Raw genomic sequence first — 22,218 nt, forward strand, 5'->3', positions numbered from 1 at the left:
ACCCCGGGCAGGGCGCACACACACACACACACTAGGGACAATTTAGAATCGCCAATGCACCTAACCTGTATGTCTTTGAACTGTGGGAGGAAACCGGAAGAAACCCATGCACACACTGGGAGAACATGCAAACTCCACGCAGGGAGGACCTGGGAAGCAAACCCAGGTCTCCTAACTGTGAGGCAGCAGCGCTACCACTGTGCCGCCCATATCAGATTATTCAATATATATTTACAGACCACACACATTTATATGCCTATTTGAATTATTTGGACAAGATTAGTCAGTTAATAGACTAATTGTTTACGAAGTAATTACTTGTAGCAGCCTTGGTATGTTACGAGAAATACTATCACTATGTGCTGGAGTTTAACCCTGTGGCCACCAGGGGGTGCTCTAGCTCCCCAAACAACCGGCACAAAGACACAGACACGGGTATAAAATATTGAGAGGATTTATTTGTGGGAAATTCATCCCTAAAGAGTAAGGCAGCACACAATAATAAAGTAATCTGTAACTTTGTCAGCTATTTTTCTTTGTCTTCTTCTTTCTGCCTCCTCCATGTAAGCTTTGTCGGTCTTCCTTCCGATTCTGGGTCATTGATGTGAGGCAGGCAGCTGCTTTTATTCAATCCTTGGGAGTGCTTCTGGTGATATGACACTGCAGCTCTGACGTACGTATGCATGAGGTTGGAGCCCTACGGAGTAGGCACTCCCAAATCCCACAGGACTCTCGGCCATCCCTCACAACCCCTACTCAGTAACACAAATTAAGCCACCGTGCTATTCAGCTACTATAACAAGAAGCCTTTCATTGAAAAGTAGCAACTGAACAAGTTCTTAGAGCTCAATGTATAGATAGATAGATAGATAGATACTTTATTAATATACATGTATGTCATATTTAGGTCATAGTTATGCCAGTTGGGTTTTTATACAATTACGATACAATACAATTTATTTTTCTATTGCCCAAAATCACACAAAGAGTGCCGCAATGGGCTTTAACAGGTCTTGTCTTTTGACAGACCACCAAACCTTGATTCTCTAAGAAAATATGGATAAACTTCCAAAGATGGAAGAAACATGATTTAGACAACTTTGTAATGTGCGCTTTAAATGACATGCTATAGTCAAAGATAACTCCTAGATTGTGGGCTGATTCAGTAAAATTTAATGATGATTCCAACTGAGTTAAATGATGACAAAATATTGTTGCGATCAGTATCATTGCCTCCGATAATTAACATGTTTTATCTGTGTTTTAAAGACAAGTAGTTCTCATCCATTCACTCCTCTAATTCACTAACACATCTAACTAAAGACCATATCGGAGAAACTTCAGTTGGACTAGAAGAAAGGCATAACTGGGTGTCCTCTGCATAAGAGATAAAATTAACATTGTTTTCTAATGAGAGATCCCAGTGTAAGCATGTAAATTGAAAACAGTAAAGGTCCTAGTACTGAGCCTTGCGGGACACCGTATCTCAGTTCTATGTATAATTATGGAATACTGCCAGTACATTTCTGCACATACTGGAATTATGATAAATAAGAACTAAACCAGGCAAGGATAGTGCCTGTAAGCCCAGCACCATTTTCTAGCCCCTGCAGTAAAATAGAATGGTCAATGGTGTCAAACGCTGTGCTCAAGTTTAGCAACATAATTGCAGTGGAGTTTCCTTCATCAGATATCAGAATTTTACAATTGTATTGTCGTTTACAATACGCATTAGTGCCATTTCTGTACTATGACCAGTGTGGAAGCCAGACTGGTATTTCTCAAATAAATTAAGACAACTGACTGGTCCGAATCATATTGCTGGTTCCATGTGTGCCCTTTCCTTGTGTCCCAAGGCCTGTTCTAAGGTAACCTGTGAGGACCCTCTGCAATTTGCATATCAGGAGAAGGTGGGAGCGGAGGATGCCATCATCTATATGCTACACCGATCCCTCTCCCACTTGGACAGAGGTAGTGGTGCTGTAAGAATTCTGTTTCTAGACTTCTCAAGCGCCTTCAACACAATGCAACCTCTGCTCCTTAGGGACAAGCTGACAGAGATGGGAGTAGATTCATACTTGGTGGCATGGATCGTGGACTATCTTAAAGACAGACCTTGGTATGTGCGTCTCGGGAACTGCACGTCTGACATTGTGGTCAGCAACACAGGAGCACCACAGGGGACTGTACTTTCTCCGGTCCTGTTCAGCCTATATACATCGGACTTCCAATACAACTCGGAGTCCTGCCACGTGCAAAAGTTCGCTGACGACACTGCTATCGTAACTTTGTTAAATGGTGCGACTCAAACCATGTACACCTGAACACCAGCAAAACCAAGGAGCTGGTGGTGGATTTTAGGAGGCCCAGACTTCTCATGGACCCCGTGATCATCAGAGGTGACTGTGTGCAGATGGTGCAGACCTATAAATACCTGGGAGTGCAGCTGGATGATAAATTAGACTGGACTGCCAATACTGATGCTCTGTGTAAGAAAGGACAGAGCCAGTTATACTTCCTTAGAAGGCTGGCGTCCTTCAACATCTGCAATAAGATGCTGCAGATGTTCTATCAGACGGTTGTGGCGAGCACCCTCTTCTATGTGGTGGTGTGCTGGGGAGGCAGCATTAAGAAGAGACGCCTCACGCCTGGACAAACTGGTGAGGAAGGCAGGTTCTATTGTTGGCATGGAGCTGGACAGTTTGACATCTGTGGCAAAGCGATGGGCGCTAAGCAGGCTCCTATCAATTATGGAGAATCCACTGCATCCACTAAACAGTGTCATCTCCAGACAGAAAAGCAGCTTCAGCGACAGACTACTGTCAATGTCCTGCTCCACTGACAGACTGAGGAGATCATTCCTCCCCCAAACTATGCGACTCTTCAATTTCACCCGGGGGGGTAAACGTTAACATCATACAAAGTTATTGTCTGTTTTTACGTGCATTATTATCAATCTTTAATATTGTTTTTTGTATCAGTATGCTGCTGTTGGAGTATGTGAATTTCCCCTTGGGATTAATAAAGTATCTATCTATCTCTATCTGTATCTATCTATATCTATCTATCTATCTCTATCTATCTCTCTCTAGTTTATTGAGCAATTATTCAAACACATTTTGGCACTCTTTAATTAACAGCTGAACTTTAAAGTACAACAGTGTTATTTTCACAATCTTAACAGCAAGTTGCTGGGGATTAATTTTTCATTTTCGTTGCTGGTTCAGTTCAGCAGTCTGTTTTATAATTAAACTTTCATGCAGTACTGGTGCCAGCAGTCTGCTTAAATCAGACTTATCCATTAGAATTGGCTTCAAGAAGCCATCCTGAACAGAACAAAATGGAAAGGGTTTCCTACTTCAGACTGAGAGGAGGCAGCTTTCAGAGTCACTCTATAATATCAGACCAACATATACTCATATGTGTTCTGATTCCTGGTCGTGTGGAGTTCGTATATTCTCAGTATATCTGTGTGTACTTTAATTGCTTGTCTATTTTAAGTGTGCATCTTCACGGCTTTGGTTTATTTTTGTTGTGTGTTACTGTAGTGAACCATGGACTCATTCCAGCTGTATTTATTACTTACAGACTGAAAAGAATGCTTTTATTATATGCAGAAATCTCAATTTCTCTTTTTGTCTGCTTGCTCACTAGCACTAGCACTTAAAACAAGTCAAAAAAGTAGCACTGAAGACATTTTCTTTATTTGAATTAGTGACAAATGTGGATACAAATAATGTATCATTGGCCCAACCTTTGGGTCATTTTTGCTAGCTAAGCTTGTACATAAATTGATACATTTTGAAAGAAGATAAAGTTCAAATTATGCAACGTTTTTCAGATAGGGTTGATTGATTGAATCTCATACTTACTGAAAATTATTTACAGACCCAGCAGCACAATGTTGCAACCTGCTATTGAGAATCTTAATGAAATCATGTAGTAGTACAAATTATGATTTGGATGTTACTTTATAACTTGATCATTGTCCACGGTTAATGCCTTAGGTTCCCATGCATGTCATTTCCTCCTGCTTTCTAACAGAAGGATTAAGCTAATAATAATCTTTCATCATAAGTTGTATACCTTTATACTATGTGAACCTTTAATACTTAACCTTTGAAATTGCTGTATCACTTAACAAATCATGCACCTTTAAAACCTTAACATTCAGTTACAGGTGAGCTATTTGTTTTACTCAAGTAAACAGCAACTGTGAAATAATTATTGGAGGCATTATGACTAGTTAAATCTATTACTTTAAAAAGATTTTGCTTTCCATAGCTTGGTTATGAGTAACATAACAGCTTTAGTTAACACCTGTAAGTTTTTACAGATATGTCTGTCAAAAAATCAACCATCAAATGGTATTATGGAGGTGCAGAAAATTGCAGTGTTACTAATGTTTCTTCTAATGATGCAATGCATTACATGTTTGCAATTCAAATATTACCTTTTTGAAGAAGCAGTTAATGCAGAGTAAGATTTTCAGAAGATTATTTTCACTTAAATATAGTTTTAAAAAAAACAACAAAACAAAAAAGGACAAATTTTTTGGCGTAGACCTGGTGAATGAGCCTGATGATTTGTATGAAAAGGTTAGAGGCTAACATCATTTGGGACTGCACCACCTCTCCCAGCCTATCAACAACATTGGCCACAAGGCAGGGGCCAGCTTTGGGCAGACCATCTAACCATTACATGACCTATTCATGCACACATTGTCACCAGCACAGGGCTATTTTGAATTTCCAGTTAACTTTAATGTCTTCTATATAAGATGATATAACACACCCCTTGCCTTGGCACTATCTTTCATTCTATAATCCATATTTATTATCTGTTAGACATATCTAGTTTTGCTCTTCAAACATCATTACCCACTCTGTGAAATAAATTGGACAACGTTTATAAATAGCAAGCTTTTAAGCGGTGCAATTTGTGTATTTTATATTAGTGATTTTAGCTAGTATTTTCTTAACTTAGAATGTGGTTTAATTTTATTATTCGCTATATAAATGTAATGTATTATTATTTATTATTATTGTTGTATTGGGAAAGTAATATTTTATTTTGGATCTAAACCCATTTTTATTAGCTTAGCTGAAACTCTAGAGGGCAGTAGTAGATAAAGTGCTGAATCCTAGTTTCTTATAGCCTCGGTGATTAGGAAAACATTGTAATTTTGGGTTCTTTTACAGTTTTTTTTTTTTTTGTTATATCACAGTAATGTAATTATGAAAATGCAATTTAAAAGCTACATAATTTATGCAGAATTTATTTTGTACAACTAGTACAGAATTTGAGCAAAATATTTCATTCTGGAATGGAGGGTATATTTTATTCAGTCATCCAGTTTCTGACTTGTTTTATCTAGTATAGGATCACATAAAGCTAAAAGCCCAAATCTATTTCAGCAGAAATGGGTCCAGAGAGAGAACCAGCCCTGTTCTGTGTGATAGCCTATTGCAAAGATTTGAGTTTATATTGGGTAATGTTGGTTATTGAGTGGCAGCTCCAAAGTGTTTACTGTTCATTTCACTAAAGATATACCCTGCTTGTCTGTTAAACTGATACAATTTTTATTTATTTTTTATTTTTTTTTTAAGAGTAGTACAATCGGACACTTCTTGCCGCAGTCCATCTCAGTCTCTCTCTCAGCCCTACTCTCTGGCACTTACTTTTAGACCTTTTTGCCTGTCTGATTGAGGCTTGACTTGATCTTTGTTTTTGTGTCTTTAAACCCTCTGTTGGTGCCACTTATGGTCATGCCTCAGAACCACTCTTAGGATCAGAGATACTTAATTTTGCTACTGGAGCACCAGGCTAGAACTTGTTTCAGAGTCTTCTGGTGCACTCATGCCCCTTCAGTTGCTCTTAATGGGCCGGGTGTCTCAGGCAGCCTTTGCCTGCCAGTCTTCCTTAAATATACAATCACAATCCATCCAAAGGACGACTGTGTGCTGCTGGCCAGTGAGATGAAAGTTCACGTCTTGCTTCATGATATTTGCCACTTTGAAAAGGGGAAATGTAATCCATGTTCAGCACTGCTCAAAAAATTAAGGGAGCACTTAATCATCACAGTCTAACACCAAGTCAATTAAACTTTAGGGATATCAGTCTGTCCTGTTAGGAAACCTACGCGATTGTGAATCCCCTTCACCTGCTTTAGTGCAAATTAAAGTGTGTGAAATAAATAGACCTTGACACCAAAAGAAGTTTGAGGCCGCCATCCGTATACTTCATTCAGGCTGCAAAAATGAGGTTTTGGTTTCACAGAAGTGTACAGATTGAGTCCACAACAGAATTGCAAAGAGGTGGTGGAGTTTCTTTTATGGCTGGTCAGTGGAAGTGATGTCATCTAGAACAGAAACCGGAAGTGACATTCTTGAGGTCTGGAACCGGAAGTGACATTCTTGAGGTCTGGAACCGGAAGTGACATTCTTGAGGTCTGGAACCGGAAGTGACATCATCAGGATGGACCGGAAAGTGTCGTCATTGGAATCGGGCAGAGTTTCCTGTGTCTGGTCTGCAAAGAGAACGGTTTAGGATTTAACCTTTAAACCACCGGAACCGGCTATAGTTGGTTCCCAATGCAATTTGCCAGCATGCTAGAGCCGACTATATTCTTCAACGTACATTCGTTGAACACCGCAACCGGCTAAAGTCTGTTCCAAATGCAATTTGCCAGCACGCTGGAGCCGAGTATATTTGCCGATGTACATTCATTGAAATTTCACTTGGCAACCAGTTAAAGTTGGTTCCCAGTGCAATTTGTCAGCACGCTGGAGCCGAGTATATTCCGCAACGTACATTCAATGAATGCCGCAACCGGCTATAGTCTCTTCCCAGTGCAATGTGCCAGTACGCCGGAGCTGATCAATCAGTGCCGTACATTTTGTTGAGAAGCCAGCTCATGACCACTGCTGCCCCCCTGCAGCAGTGCAGCATCACTGTCCCTGGGATTTAGCTGCTGCACTAGACTAGTCTGCAAGCATCAGTGTTTACCTCTGTGTGCTTGCGTGCAGCCAGTTCAAGCATAGTTGGCTCGATGATTTACTGAATTTCATGAATGGTATCGGTTGCACGTTGTACATATTGTTCCAGTAGTTTTTTAAATAGTTTTTACAGTTCATTGGCAGTGTGTAAAATGATCAGTGTTGCAGTAATTGTGATGCTCTTTGCATGAAAAAATGTTCCATTAAAATTTCACTTTTTCTTGATGAATTGTGACATTTACTTAAAGTGCAGCAAAAAAATTTGGCATCAAGGAGTGCATTAACCCCCCAAGTATGTGGCAGTTTAAGGTTAAAAAAACAAAAATTACTCTTAGATGATATGTGTTGGTAAGATATGCTGCTTTTTTAGATAAATGCTGTATTTGTACATTAATATTTTTACTCTTTTTATTGTTACTGTTATCTATTTCAGAATTGCGTGGAATTCATAATCAGGCTACTGTGGGCTTCCAAACATTAATGGAGTCTCTGCGGTACTGTAAGGTAAAATGGAGTCTTGTTTCAATCTATATTCCACATACTATTTGAATTTTTGATGCTGCATTTTGTCTAAAATGTTGTATTTTTAACTTACTCAGTTTTTAAGTGCTTTAGCAAATAAACTTTTGTTCAGGTTTGGGGTTTAGATCCCAGTGAGAATTAAAAGAAGTGTATGTGTACATGCTTCTTAGTTTTGTTTTAGCATCAGGTGCTTTGTCATATATGATAAATTATATTTGTATGATTATTTATTTTTTTCTGTCTGACTGTTTGTTTAGTTTGCTGCTGCCATTTTATAAATATTATGCCTCTTTCCCAAAAATACCAGAGGCGCAGAACTATTTTTCTTCAGATATGGAAATTCATTCAATTCACGGTCAAGCAGGTTTAATTCTACCCCAGCATTTGAAGTGATATTAACATATGCAACAGAGCTGCAACACCAACTCAATAACAAAATTTGACACCAGCATTTTTAAATTATGGATTAATTGGCTAGTTACCTCACATGTACATTTATTAAGAGTGAGAAAACAAATTAATAATGAATGGAGGAATCTAGTGCCAGCATAAGAGCACTTGATTTTCCTAACTCTGCAAAGTGCTGCACTTGCTAGCAGTGGAACATGCATGAACACCAGAAGAGAGAATATTCAACACATCCACAGAATTAAGTTCACACAACAGGTGAGTTAGGAACATTTTACAATGAAAAAGAGATTTAAATGTCCTGCATAGGTCAATTTTCAGAAACGGCATTAGTCTCTACAGCAATAAAACTGCCCCAAACTATGGCTAACAAATAAATGTTAATCCCACAAATGTAATTCATACTCAAATGCAGCAAATCCTTTATAATATTTGTAAAGATTATTATGGATCAAGTACCATGAACCGAGTAGTCATTACATTTGTTCTGCATTAAACATTTGTATAAAATGTTTTAAAAAAAAAAAAAAAAAAAAAAAATTGTTGCTTATTCAGTACATGTGTTGTTGCCAGAAAGAGTGCAACGTGCTAAATGAGGAATAACATTTTCAGTTTTCATGTTCATTAATAAAATAATTGCATTTCAACTTTAATACAATGTTGTGCTTTTAAAAATCCATTAATCAAAGGTGTAATCATCAGATTAATTTATTATCTAAATAATTGTTTCAGGAGTAATTTTAAAATAATTGATTGAATATTTTTCTCAATAATTCAACATCATCTGATCCATTATATAATAATACAACCATAACAGAGCAAAGATTTGTACTTAAAGTGGTCATGTGTTTTATTGATAACAGAAAGCTAATGTAATCTGGTTAATTTAAACATTTAAGTGCAAATTATTTGAAATATAACATTTTTTTTTCTTTTGACTGTCATTTCTTTGACTTGCAAATGTGTAACTTAAGATAGTTGTGACCTTTTTCCTTTATATTTCCTTCCAGTGCCAAAAAAGTTATTTACTTTCTATCATACCTATTACTACTAAACATTCACTGTCTACTGTACGAATCATAAGTTATTTAAAGAAAACTGAATAAATATGTGTTAGTTGCACAGTAGGTTTAGATAAATGTAGTTAATTAAGATTAAAATTTCAATGAACTTTTAGCGGTATTATATAGTCAAAGATAATGGTTTCTATTGTGCAATTAAACAAGTAGAAAAATGTATTTTAGCTATTATGTTAGTGTTAATAATTAAGGGCAAAGATGACCCACTGATATTTCACACAAGAGTAAAGGCAAAAAAAAATCTCCAGGTTTATGTGTAATTAGTAGTGATTTAATGTGCATGACCAAAACTTAGTTTTGACACTTCTATTGGATTTGTTTTTGTTTTATTCCACTTCTCCCTCTCCTGCTTTAAGGTACTGATTACATAAATGTTGTCATCCATAAAACGGACAGATTCACTGTACAACCAGCTACTGTGAAGCCTGATGCAATATATAGCTGCCAACACAACATCCCTCAGCTATTGAATGGATCAATATGCCAACCATTGGAAAACAGAATGGCTTGCAATAGAAATGTGTGATGATATAATACCTCCAACATTAGGGCTGCAACTAATGATTATTTTAGTAGTTGACTAATCGTTCGATTTTTTTTTTTTTTCCCCCAGATTAGTCATGATTATTTCATGCCTGACTATTTTGATGCTTGCGATTTGTGGTTGCACATCCTGTTCTGGGCTCCAGTGCATGTCTTACCTCATCTGCTCACGTCTGTCCACCTGTGAATGTCACCCTGATGTCTCTGCATTAACACGATTTAAAGTTAATATTAATCAAATTAAAACAACCAGTGAAACATGTGAATTTGAAAATAATCAGATGTTTTTATATTAGTGTGACCATCACAATAAAAAAGAAATACATTAAACAATATAAACTAAAGTGCACATAGTCTTTAAACAAAAAAAGTGCATTTAACTTAACCAAAAATGGCCACTGGTGTGTCTTAAAGTCCACAGGTTTAAATAAAGCTTCAATTCAAATAAAATTAAACAATAATGTACAGTTTATAAAAGATTCAGTTCATATATTCCTGATTGCAGTGCAGGAACGTGAGCGTTTCAACATGCTCTGGTGTGAGGCTGGCTCTCTTCTTTGAGACAATGTTCCCAGCTGCTGAGAAGAGATGCTCAGAGGGAGTAGAGGTAGTAGGAATACACAAGAATGATTTTGCCAATAAGGCAAGAGTGGGATGCTTTGCCTCATTTGCCTTCCACCAGAACTGCAGCATCACTGTCCCTAGGATTCAGCCACTGCACTAGACTGGCCTGCAATCATCAGCACTTACTTCTGTGGGTTTGCGTGCTGCCAGTTCAAGCGCAGTTGGCTCGGTGATTTACTGAATCAATGGCGTGCAGTTGCACCTTGAACATATAATAACAGATTGTTACAGTAGTTTTTTTTTTTTTAATAGTTTTTACAGTTCATTTGCAGTGTGTAAAATGATCAGTGTTGCAGTAATTGTGGTGCTTTTTGCATGAAAAAAATGTGTTCCATTAAAATTTCACACTTTCTTTGTGAGTTGTGACATTTACTTAAAAAGTGCAGCTAAAAAGTATTTGGCGTCCAGGGATGCATTAACCCCAAGTATATGGCGATTTAAAGGTTAACTATCATTGTCGAAACCTTGATATACACATTATAGTACAAACCTCAACGTTAACGTGATACTAACTTTACTCGCTAAAACTTACCTCTCAAGAGACGGTGGCATCACAGCACCAGGATGCTTGTGTTTCTGATGCTCATGCATCTCGGTGGTGCTGCCGTGAAAAGAAAGCTCCGCTTTGCATAATCTGCATTCAACTTTTTTTTTTCTTTTTCAGTGAAGTGCTCCCACACTTTAGAAAGTTTCTGTCTCAATGTTTTTTTCTATCTCCTTCCCCCTTCTCTATCCGACTCGCCATTGCAACCACTTTTATTTTACTCTACGTTTTTCTCCTCAGACATTCTTCTTCGTTGGTAGGACCATAGACATATATAGGTAGATGCCGCATTCACCATCTTGCCTAGTCGACATGATACGTCAGAGAGTCTGCCATATTGCAAGTGGCAAAAGTGTCATTTAAACTAATACAGTGTGGAGCTTGGCCCGGACACAGACACGTTAATGTCACCCAACACATGTTTATTTACACCTATACTATTTACAATTGTGCCACACAACCCCTAAAGACCCCAAAAGTCCTGGCCACCACACAATGCCTTTTCCTTTCTTCAGGCCGCCTCCTTGCCTTCCTCCCGATGTCGTCCAACTTCCACCTGACTCAAGTCACTGTCTGAAGGGAGGCGGCCCCTTTTATACAAGCCCGGATGAGCTCCAGGTGCTTCCTGACACTCCTCCGCGGATACTCCCCTGTGTGGCGGAAGTGCCGGCTGCGTGCCCGGAAGCCCTCCGGGTGTCCCCTGTCTTCTTCCCCCAGCACTTCTGGGTGTGGCGGAAGTGCTGAGGTCCAGCACTCTCTAGGCACTGGGGCACCCCCTGGCGGTGACCATGGGCCCCTACAGGGTTGGGCTTCCAAGCCCTGCACCTGTGGCTCCCAACACAACCAGGGCGGTCGACCCCTCGTGGTCTGGAGGAGGCGCAAGCCCTCCTCTGGTCCTCCCGGGCGTCCCAGCTGAGTACCATCCCCAGCGGTCTGCCACAATAGGTAGACGTGGAAACCAGGTTTAAAACAGCATCGTTTACATACAACAGATTTTGGCAAATCATTTGAATGCAATTATTTATATCCATTTGTACATTAATAATGGCAATTATTGAGACGAAAACTCGACCAATGTCTGAAAGTCAAAATAGTAAGACAGCAAATGGCAGTCTGGTCTTTCTTTTAACAGTGAAATGATACACTCAATGACAAAAATAAAAATTTTATTGTATATAAATTGGCTTAATAATTTCTGAAAACATTTCACTCATTCCTCTCTCAATCTCCCTCTCTCTCTCACACACGCACATGCACATGCACAATAGGATCTAAAATCCTTGAAACAGAACTGTTTAATATGTTGCCACTCTGTAATTTAAGAGTATTCAGTCTGGCAAAATGGTGCAGCCTTAGTTTGTAGAAGACAGACCCAACTAAAGACATGAGCATAAAATGATGGTTGTCAATTTCAGACCGTTTCCTCAATGTGTTCTTGAGAAAAAACACATCATCTGAACCAATCTCAGCCCGAACAAACTGATTGATCAAAGATACAGCTTGCCCTAATGTTGACTGTCAGATAACACACTCGGCTACTTTGACCACCTTGACTGTACCCTCAGAAGGAATCCTCAAACCTCCTTTGTTTTTTAATGTGAGCAAGTGGTAGCTTTAATCATATGATGCCGGTACAGCATCTGTCACCAAACTAGCACGGCACACATCACAGGACAGCTTTCTCAAAATCTGTTGAACGACAAACCCTGAAATATAAACCAGGGCATTTTCCACAAGGCCACTAAAGCAGGTTGGTAAGTAGCTATGGTCACATACAATTGCAGGAATATTTGCAAAAGGGGATGGAAGCTCTGCTGGTGTAGAGGACATCTACAGCAGACAGGGAGACAGTCTCATCCTGTGCTGCCACGTTTCCAGATGTGCTTGGAGAGGCACCACACCGAAACCATGAGATGACGGAAAATGGCCTGAAACTGACCAGCTGAAGGGATGTTATTCCAGCCCCCTAAAACACACATGCACCACTTTTACAGATCTTTACTCTTTTTTTCAGGTGAATTTCTTGAGAAAGAAAAAACCTGCACTGCTATGAACAGTTTGGCTTCAGAAATTGTACAAAGTGATAGATTTACAGTACATACTTGTCTGTCTGTCCCCACAAAATCGATCAACCACAGCTGTCAGTCTGAGGATATTATAAAGACAATGTAATTACCATGGTAACACAGCACATGAATGCATAGCTTTGCTATCTTAGCCTGGCGTAGCTAAAGTTAAGATTATAAAACAGGATTTTCTAATGGCCAAAACAATTGTTTAGCCTTACCTATGAAATCTAATCCCCTGGGATCTGGTTTGGAGCGTACAGCGGTTTGTACAATCCCAAGCAGCACATGCATGAGGCATCTTTATGCACTACTGCACTCCACAGCAGTGCCACTCGCAATATGGCAGCGACGTTGACATACGATGCTGCAGGTCATGCGGCGTCTAGTTATTCTATGTCTATGGGTAGGACTGTGTTCAGTCTTTACAAACAATAACAAACGATGCTGCCCCCAGACGTTCATGTAGTGCATTGCAGTTACAAAAATCAATGTGGTTCTTTGTGACTGGAGCCTCTTTTGAAGGTTCTGTTTATGACACGTCAATAAAAAATCAGTGTCAACGATTTTTTGTAATCGATGTTGTTGATTACGTCGACTAATCATTGCAGCCCTATCCAACATACTGAAAGACTTGCCAAGCGTTCCCTCATACTTTAGTAAAACCAGTGCTGCTGCTGGTGACTGCAAGAAGAAATGCTGAAACATAAGATATGTGGGTTTTTTAGCACCTATTGACCATATATCACATGTCTGTGTACAATGAATGATAGTTAATGCCTCTGATGGTTTATTAATGTGTTAATAATGATAGATAACGGCTGGCTATTGTTGGCTTAAATGGTATTTTAGGAACTAAGGTCGCAAACTAAATGTTGTCTGCTAGTGTGGGACAAGTGGTCCACATCATAAGTCATTGTGTCAGAGCACAATGTATAGCAAAAATTCTCTTTCCCAATCATTAAACAAACTATCTGAGTTTCTTGCAAGTGACATTTCATTTGTTGTTTTTGTGGGCATGTGGAAAAGATTTTCAATAAGTCAGTGGTTTCAAATGGCTTGTCATCGAAATTTTTTTTTTTTTTTTTTTTTTTTTAAATCTTCCAAAAGAAGACCCTGTTAACAGTATGTGTACCGTTCTACTGATAGCTACTAGGGCTTCAAGGAAATCGGTGCAAGATTTAGAGAGCTACTTGGGGGGGAAAAAAAATTACCATTTCACATACACTTTGAAGTATTTAGGCTTAGGTTGCTGACTGATCTGAAGGAGAGAACGCAGCACTTTCCCGCTGTGCATATCATTGTTTGATTTGTGGGTCACAGACTTGCACAAGAGAGAAGGATTTGAGTCCAGGCTTCCAAAAAATCAGCTTTATTGGGATGACAGGAACATTCTCAAAGCATTTATTCAAACGGGAGCTTTCACTCAAATACACACGGCATGCAAGCAGGAAAGATGGCATCGTCCTGAGTTTGCTCCGTTCTCAGATCAAAAAAACAGATAGCCTTCTTGCACAAACAAGGAGACAGAAAGTGAGCACATGGCCTGTTCAGCAGCTGGTGTTAAATGTACCCCCACATCAACCAGCAGGTGACAGATGCATTATGCAGGGAGCCTGTGAACTTGCAGTTGCACTAGCAGTGGACAACCAGTCCCTGCCTGTGTTTACAGAGTGTCGGCACATGGCACAATTGGGGGATTGACGGGGTCTCAAAAATCTCCCATTTGACACTGCTAATTGAATGGTACTTTTCTTCTATCAGGGCACTCCACACAGTGAAGTTCTTTTTTGTCCAAAACCTTTTTACTCCAACTACCCACAGTACGTGCCCAGCTAAAGCCAAGACAATGTTATCCAGTGTCAATAAGGCAAAACATGATTAAAGTTCAATGAATAGGAATCATGAATAGTTTGGGTGCAGTCTGCATAGCAATACGTGATAATAACTCGAGCACCGCCGAGAGTGGCAGCCTTTTCAGCAGCTCCGTGTACTTTATTTTTCTACCTTTTTATTTTTCTCTTTTTTTTTTAATTATCTTTTTATTGATAACTCCTATCACTTTCTTTTATGTGGATTCGTTCCATGGACACTTTTACTTTTACAACATGGACATGGATTTTTACACGCCGAGACTCGTCTATTCAAGTAGTCAACTTACCAACGAGGTAAGAAGGCGGTATCGTGGCAGCAGAGCCGGCACTAAGCTAAAAATGAAGCGGCTTGCGAGAAAGTGGCATTTTAAGCCTTCGGTGCCTTCTGTGATCCTGGGAAATGTGAACTCAATATCAAATAAGATCGACGAACTGGCTGCGCTGATGAAAAATGTCAGAACCTACAGAGAATGCAGTTTGTTGTGCTTTTGTGAAACGTGGCTAACTACCACCATCCCAGATGCTAACGTGGAGCTACCCGGGTTTAGCACAGTTAGAGCACCTGCGGGAAGCACAAAGGAGGAGGTCTAGCTCTCTATGTCAATACAAGGTGGTGTAACTCTGGACATGTAAATGTCAAAATCTCCATTTGCTGCAGGGACATCGAACTGTTGGCAGTAAATTTGCGTCCCTATTACTTGCCCAGAGAGTTTGGACACGTCATTGTTTTTATTGTTTACATCCCTCTTCGGGTGGACGTGGAGATAGCGAGTGACATTATCCATTCTGCTGTTGCTAAGTTACAAATGCAGCACCCTGAGGCGCTTGTGCTAATCGCTGGAGATTTTAACCATGTGACACTGGACAAAACATTACCTGCCTTCTCCCAGTATGTGGACTGTAACACCCGGAGAAATAAGACTATTGACTTACTGTATGCAAACGTTAAAGACGCATACAGCACCACCCCGCTGCCTGCACTTGGGAAAGCAGATCATAACCTGGTTCTGCTTCAGCCTCACTACAAACCAAGAGTGAGGGAGCTACATACAACCAAACACTCATTCAGGAAGTGGTTCCCTGAGGCAGAGCAGGCTCTGAGAGACTGCTTTAGAACTACAGACTGGGATATCCTGCAGGGATCACATAGTGAGAACATTGAGGAGGTTGTTGACTGCACTACTGACTACATCAACTTCTGTATGAACATCGTAGTTCCAGTAAGAACAGTACGCTGCTACGCTAACAACAAGCCATGGATTACAAGTGACATCAAGGGCCTTTTGAACCAGAAGAAAATGGCTTTTAAAGGCGGTGATCAGCATGAGCTCAAGCGCATGCAGAAGGAACTCCGAGTCCAGCTCAGGGCGGCGAAGGAGCAGTACAGGAGAAAGCTGGAACAGAAGTGTGGTGATATGGGTGCACAGCTCTTCCAGCAAAGGCCAGTTCGTTTTTAAATGAATAATCGCCGCGCTCTTGGCTTAGCGAGGGGGCGTGGTGGCTGTAGCGTCTCAGGGCAATCTGCGGTGTGGGCGTTTCTCACCTAAGTGCACAGGTGAGAGATTGCCCACATCCATGATTGTTCCTGGGGCTAATGCGCTGCAGCTGCCATGTCCTCTCCGCATATATAGAGAAGCCTGAGACGGTTAGGGGGATTATTAAGAAAAAAAAGATAATAGAACGAGGAGAAAGAAAAAGACGGAGGTTGCAGAAGGAAGAAAGCAAGCAAGAGAGAGAGAGCGAGCAAGAGCAGGCTCGAGGCAGCTGAGCAGACAGCCTGGGTGTTAGGCCGACACCCAGAGCGTAGTACTGGTTGTCGCTCCCACAGTGTTTGTTTTGGGAAGGATGGGAGTGACCGGGAGATGGGTGACTCTCTGCATGGGGCTGCGGATGGAAGCGAGATTCAGGATTTGGGATGCAGTGTCCTCCACGTGAGATCCTTGGCCGTTGGAGGACTTCCCAGGTCACTGTCAGGGGGAGCCGACCGGAGCCAAGGATCGGAAAGGCGACTGACAGTAGCAGGAGGAGTAGGCAGAAGGTCTGCTGCATTGAGAGCGTCTCGCCTGTTGCAGGGCCCGCATGGGAGAAGCAGGTGAGACACTAACAGAAAAGAAGCACCGGGCTTGTCATTTGTTTTTAAAGACTGCTTCCTGATGAACGTTTTAATCCTTTAAAGGATTGTTGTGTTTGTGTATTTTTAACCTCCACACGTTTCTTTTATTGGATTATTTATTGAACTTTTGAATGCACTGCTGCACTTTACTTTGAACACTGTTGGGTTACTTTGAATAAAAGCACTTTGCACATTTATGTACCATCCCCTTGCTCATTGTTATTGCCTCACTGTCTAGCTCATCTTGGTAACATTATCGACAGTGTAGGGTTCCCTAACAGAAGATGGGAGCATGGAGCCAAACCCGCATCATCACAAGAAGTTGCAGAATAACAGCATGAAAGAAGTGTGGGATGGGATGAAGATCATCACTGGCTGCAGCTTGAAGCGGGGTGCCACCATCGAGAGAGACGTGGAGAGAGCAAACCAAATGAACAACTTCTTTAACAGGTTTGACCACCCTAACCCACTCTCACCTCGGAGTACTGCACCCTCCACCCATCCTTCTGCTGATACCAGCATAGGAAAGACATTCCCACCCACAATTACAGCAGTGCAGTTGAGCAGAGAGCTGAGGAGACTTCATGCCAGCAAAGCAACGGGTCCAGATGGAGTAAACCACGACTGCTGAAGGTCTGTGCACTGGAGCTGGGGAGTCCTCTACAGCGCATCTTCAACCTGAGCCTGGAACAGGGGAGAGTACCGAGGCTTTGGAAAACATCTTGCATCACCCCAGTCCCAAAGGTATCACGTTCTAGTGAGCTGAACGACTTCCGGCCTGTCGCTCTGACGTCATATGTGATGAAGACCATGGAGCGGCTGCTGCTTCGCCACCTGAGGCCACAGGTACACCACGCCCTCGACCCTCTGAAGTTCGCATACCAGGAGAAGGTGTGGAGGATGCCATCATCTGTATGCTACACCGATCACTCTCCCACTTGGACAGAGGCATACCTAGTCCACGATCCATGCCACTATCTTACAAACAGACCTCAGTATGTGCGTCTCGGGAACTGCAGGTCTGACATTATGGTCAGCAACACAGGAGCGCCACAGGGGACTGTACTTTCTCCGGTCCTGTTCAGCCTATATACATTGGACTTCCAATACAACTCGGAGTCCTGCCACGTGCAAAAGTTCGCTGACGACACTGCTATCGTGGGCTGCATCAGGAGTGGGCAGGAGGAGGAGTATATGAACCTAATCAAGGTCTTTGTTAAATGGTGCGACTCAAACCACCTACAACTGAACACCAGCAAAACCAAGAAGCTGGTGGTGGATTTTAGGAGGCCCAGGCCCTTCCTGGACCCCGTGATCGTCGGAGCTGACTGTGTGCAGAGGGTACAGACCTATAAATACCTGGGAGTGCAGCTGGATGATAAATTAGACTGAACTGCCAATACTGATTCTCTGTGCAAGAGAGGACAGAGCCGGCTATACTTCCTTAGAAGACTGGCGTCCTTCATCTGCAATAAGATGCTGCAGATGTTCTATCAGACGGTTGTGGTGAGCGTCCTCTTCTACGCGGTGGTGTGCTGGGGAGGTAGCATTAAGAAGGACGCCTCACGCCTGGACAAACTGGTGAGGAAAGCAGGCTCTATTGTAGGCATGGAGCTGGACAGTTTGACATCCGTGGCAGAGTGACGGGCGCTCGGCAGGCTCCTATCAATTATGGAAAATCCACTGCATCCACTAAACAGTGTGATCTTCAGACAGAGGAGCAGCTTCAGTGACAGACTACCGTCACTGTCCTTCTGTACTGACAGACTGAGGAGATATTCCTCCCCCAAACTATGCGACTCTTCAATTACACCCGGGGGGGGGGTAAACATTAACATTATTCAAAGTTATTGTCTGTTTTCACCTGCATTTTTATTACTCTTTAATATTGTTTTTTGTATCCGTATGCTGCTACTGCTGGAGTATGTGAATTTCCCCTTGGGATTAATAAAGTGTCTGTCTGTCTGTCTGTCTCACAACAGATTCACTAAAGAGTACCTAAGCCAGTGCATGCACCTTACTCTGACCTTCTATAAGCCTGCCTTTAGCAAACTTGACATGGATCTGTATTGTCATCCAAGCCAGTAACAAGTTAGACTTATAATGTTTATCATGTTTGAAACCATAGTTTCTGCAAATTATTTGTCTCTTGCAGTACATGCAAATTTGAAATATGAAATTTATGGACAATAAAGCAATGAAGTGAAGCATAATTTGCTGTTACAGAAATAATTAAAAGAAGCACCTTGGCCTACTAACTTCAGCCCAACAATATTTTCTCCCAAAGTGTCTTTTAGTCTAATGACTTTATGGATCAGTGAATACTTTTACTTCCTAAATAAGTTCTTATACAGTAATCCCTCCTCCATCGTGGGGGTTGCGTTCCAGAGCCATCCGCGAAGTAGAAACCATATGTTTATATGGTTATTTTTATATATTTTAAGTCCTTTATAAACTCTCCCACATGATTTATAAATATTCCCCGTACAGTTATACAGCATAAACCCTTTATATTCTCTTAGTTATTAGGTAAGATTCGTTGAAATTATGTATTGAAATTATGTATGTAAACACAGTTTATATACTACTCACAAACATACGTATCGTATATCATTGAGGAGTTTTATTTAATACGTAATACAGTTTTAAACATACTGTAATTGAGTAGGTAATATAAAAATACGTGAAAAATCTATAACATGTAAATGCTGTACATAAAACCAAAATGTTATTTTAAAGATACTGTAGAGCGTCTCCGATATCACATTTGTTACAGCCATTACGATAGACAGGCCACCGGCAATAAATACGAACAATGCAAGGAAAAAATTGTATAAAATGTGTGCAGTTACAATAAACGTACATACATGTACTAAGTACGTAGAAAAATAGTTTTGGATACTCGCCAACTTGTCAGATAACGATGACATTTACTGCACTGTCACAGCTGTTCTAAAGGAGCCTCTTCAGGCGACTGTGTAGCACCGCCGTCATCTTCTTCCACTGAAGGCGTACTAGGCAGTGTTTTGCGTGAAAGGAACATCATGATGGGCAGTTGCTGGCGCTGCTTTTTCATTTGTGTAAAGAGGTTCCTATACACTTCCGTAGCGCCGTCAAGATCATTTTTAAATTGCAAAGAACGAATCATTTGCAGATCCCATTCTTCAACTGATGTCTGGAGATCTTTTGCCATTCGTAGAATGGTCGCGAGACGCTCAAGAGTTAGCACAGCACCCAGGAGCTTAACCGCGTGCTCTGATTGGGTAGCTTCTCAGCCATCCGCCAATAGTGTCCCTTGTTTGAATTCAAATGGGCAAATCAACTGAGGAAGCACATGGTCTGTAGACCGCAGACATCCGCGAAGCAGTGAAAAATCCGCGCTATATATTCACATATGCTTACATTTAAAATCCGCGATGGAGTGAAGCCGCGAAAGACGAAGCGCGATATAGCGAGGGATCACTGTACTTGCCTCCTGTTTTTCTCTTGCTTTATACTTGTACAAACTCAGTCACTTTCTAGCCCAACATTTATCAGTCACTACACATGTCCTTTTTTTGTTAATTCACGTTGATATCAGTTTGGAGAATCTGTAATAATTTTTTGCATTATTTGTTTTCCAGCTCTCCATTAAAAGCTAATTTTGCATCTGTTTACAGGTTGGATCTTTTTTAAAGTCTCCAAAATTCCCTATTTGGATACTTGGCAGTGAAACACACCTTACTGTTTTCTTTGCAAAGGTATGTTTATTTTAAAACATATTATTAGTATGTTAACTGACCATATTTCATTAATATCTTACAATTATGTTTTATTTAAATTGACACAGAATTTTTAATTTGAGTGTTTTAGGGTTTAGTATCCAATTTAAGACTGACTAATATATTTAGATCGAGGGATGGCCCAGTCAGGGACCGCACCATGTCATTCTTTTTAAAAGCAGAAAGGTTTTTACCAAATAATTGAAAAATAGGCAAGAATTAAGATTTAAGTGGCTTTAAATGTGTCTACATTGTGTTCAGGTGATGTGCAGACATTAGGGTGACAGGAATAGCAGCATGACTGTGGTTTTCATGCACAACCCAAAAGAATGTAGCACCGTCTAAAAAAATATCCAGTGAAATGTAGTCTTGCGCTTAAAAATGCATCATTGATTAAAGGGGTTGACACGTCATGTACAAGTTTAACAGGTGCTTGTTTTTGGGCTTAATCATCAGATAACTTAATTCTATTGTTGATTTAAATAAAATTACCAATATATGGATCATCTGATGATGATAATAATAATTATTAGTATTATTATTCATATAGCTCCTTTCCCATGCTCAAGGTGCTTAAAACAAAATGGTACAAATAGTTTCTGCATTGAAAAATAAACATATAAACACAGGATATCCAAAAGCATTAAAACAAATAACAGAAAGAATAAACCCATCCATCCATCACCCAGCCCGCTGTATCCTAACTACAGGGTCACGGGGGTCTGCTGGAGCCAATCCCAGCCAACACAGGGCGCAAGGAAGGAAACAAACCCTGGGCAGGGCACCAGCCCACTGTAGGACACACACTAGGGACAATTTTGAATCGCCAATGCACCTAACCTACATGTCTTTAGACTGTGGGAGGAAACCGGAGTACCTGGAGGAGTCCCACGCAGACACGGGGAGAACATGCAAACTCCACACAGGGAGGACCTGGGAAGCGAGCCTGGGTCTCCTAACTGCAAGGCAGCAGGGGTACCCACTGCGCCACTGTGCTGTCCAAAAGAATAAACCAGAGTATAATACTAAATTCAATACTAAAAGAAATGCCTGAACGAATCACATAATTTATAATAGACACAAAATATTCTGAGCACCTGGGCAGAGAGGTAAACTGAAGGAAGGGGCAGAGAGTTAGGTTAATGTAAAAGCCTTCCTGAACAGATGAGTTTCAAGTTGTTTTTTAAAAGAATGAATTTAGTCAGCTGATGTAGTTAATTTCGGGAGGCCATTCCAAAGTCTGGGCGCTATACAACTGAATGCTCTGTCACACATAGAGTTCAAGTTAATGTGGGGCACAACACAGGAGCATAACATTGGAGAAGGTCACTAATGTAGACCGGTGCAAAACCATTTAAAGCCTTGTAGGTTATTAATGGAATTTTACAGGATTGAGTATAAAACACAGGGAGCCAGTGAAGGTGTGGCAGGATGGGTGTGATGTGTTCGCTGTTGGTGGTTCATGTAAAGACTGTTGCAGCAGAGTTTTGAATTAATGCTGTGATATAAGATTTGAAGGGGCACCTGCCAGTAGGGAGTTACAGTAACCGATGCTGGATGTGATAAAAGCAAAGTCAAATTTCTCGGCATTACAAAAGGAAAAGAACGAGCGAACACAGGATGTGTGTTCAGAGATGGAAGTAAGAAAATTTCTTAATGTGGTTTATGTGGGTGGAGTAAGAAAGG

General features: G+C 40.7%; 1 protein-coding gene across 3 annotated transcripts in view; it reads left to right on the plus strand.

Annotated features, from left to right (window-relative positions):
- The window catches only part of mindy3 (MINDY lysine 48 deubiquitinase 3), a 196,322-nt gene that overhangs the window by 83,896 nt on the left and 90,208 nt on the right, over window positions 1-22,218 (plus strand). For all 3 annotated transcript variants that reach the window (XM_051935919.1, XM_051935918.1, XM_051935920.1), the window contains 2 exons: window positions 7,432-7,502; window positions 20,431-20,511. In XM_051935919.1, the coding sequence (XP_051791879.1) occupies window positions 7,432-7,502; window positions 20,431-20,511 (152 nt within the window). The remainder of the gene's footprint in view (window positions 1-7,431; window positions 7,503-20,430; window positions 20,512-22,218) is intronic.

The sequence above is a fragment of the Erpetoichthys calabaricus genome, chromosome 13 (genome assembly GCF_900747795.2).
Source record: "Erpetoichthys calabaricus chromosome 13, fErpCal1.3, whole genome shotgun sequence".
Taxonomy (NCBI): domain Eukaryota; kingdom Metazoa; phylum Chordata; class Cladistia; order Polypteriformes; family Polypteridae; genus Erpetoichthys; species Erpetoichthys calabaricus.